This window comes from Condylura cristata, unplaced genomic scaffold (genome assembly GCF_000260355.1).
Source record: "Condylura cristata isolate star-nosed mole 26May11 unplaced genomic scaffold, ConCri1.0 scaffold00050, whole genome shotgun sequence".
NCBI classification, from domain to species: domain Eukaryota; kingdom Metazoa; phylum Chordata; class Mammalia; order Eulipotyphla; family Talpidae; genus Condylura; species Condylura cristata.
Window position 1 is genome coordinate 1,340,710 of NW_004567151.1, and position 1,036 is coordinate 1,341,745.

The 1,036-nt window shown below is 71.7% G+C and overlaps 1 protein-coding gene across 1 annotated transcript in view; it reads right to left on the minus strand.

Annotated features, from left to right (window-relative positions):
* The window catches only part of FAM71A (family with sequence similarity 71, member A), a 1,625-nt gene extending 793 nt beyond the window's left edge, over nt 1–832 (minus strand). Inside the window, exon 1 of the mRNA XM_004694902.1 lies at nt 17–832. Within this exon, the coding sequence (XP_004694959.1) occupies nt 17–832 (816 nt within the window). The remainder of the gene's footprint in view (nt 1–16) is intronic.
* Nucleotides 833–1,036: the final 204 nt, after the last annotated feature.

The window sequence follows — 1,036 nt, forward strand, 5'->3', positions numbered from 1 at the left end:
CCCCGGCGGCGGTCACGGCCCCTGCGGCGGGGTCGGGGGAATCTGCAAGGCTGATGTCCGAGGTGCTGCCGTAGTGCACGTGGATGGGTTTGGGGGGCTCCTGGGGGAGGCCTTGCCCGCCCGAGAAGGCCGCAGAGGTGGCCCCGGCGACCTCGGGGGGCCCGTGGAGACTCCGGACGCTCACCTGGTCCTGGTCGCCCCAGCCCGCGCAGTCCGGCTCCCCGACGCCCGTCTCCTCCTCGACCCCGGGCACGCACACCATGTCCCCGGCCGGGAGGGCGTAGGTGCCGCTGTGGCTGTCCACGGGCGGCCGCAGGAGGTAGGTGAGCTTCTCCCAGTGGGCGAACAGGTTGTCCCGCGTGCTCTGCGCCGGACACAGCTGCAGGTAGCAGGAGCGGCCGGTGGCCAGCTTGAGGCGCAGCTGCTGGTTCTCTCGGTCGTGCACCGAGAGCCTCACGAACTTCAGCGGCAGCAGGCGGGTGAGCTCCACGGCCTTGGACCCCTTGTGGCCTTTGGCCCGGGCCGGGCGGCCCGTGCGGTCCTCCAGGCTGGCGGCCGGGCGGGCCAGCAGCATGACGTCCGGCATGGGCAGCAGGGGGCTGGTGGAGGCGACGGCCACCGTCACCATGCGCACACGATTGTGCACGTCGATGACCTCGCCCCGCTTGGTGACCTGGATGAAGTCGCTCTCGAAGATGGGCGCGTGCTTGAAGATGTCAAACTCCCCCTGGTGCAGCTGACGCTGCAGCTTGCCCGCGGCCGTGTGGAACATCCCGCATCCCGCCCCGCCGCTCTGGGCCGTGTGGTAGGGCAGCTCGCCGGGCCTGGCCATGCCGGCTCCGCCCGTGTCCACCTCTCCCCGGGCTGCCGCCGGTCTCCCGGCCTCACCCCTCTCTCCAAGGGGCGTCGGGGAGGGGTGCGGAAGGCGGCCGTGGGGACCCAGAGGGCGCGAAGATCGCAGCCTGCACCTGCTCTGTACCCCCAAGGCTGAGGACCACAGGCCTGGGAGAGAAATGCCCCCCTTCTCTGCCTGGAC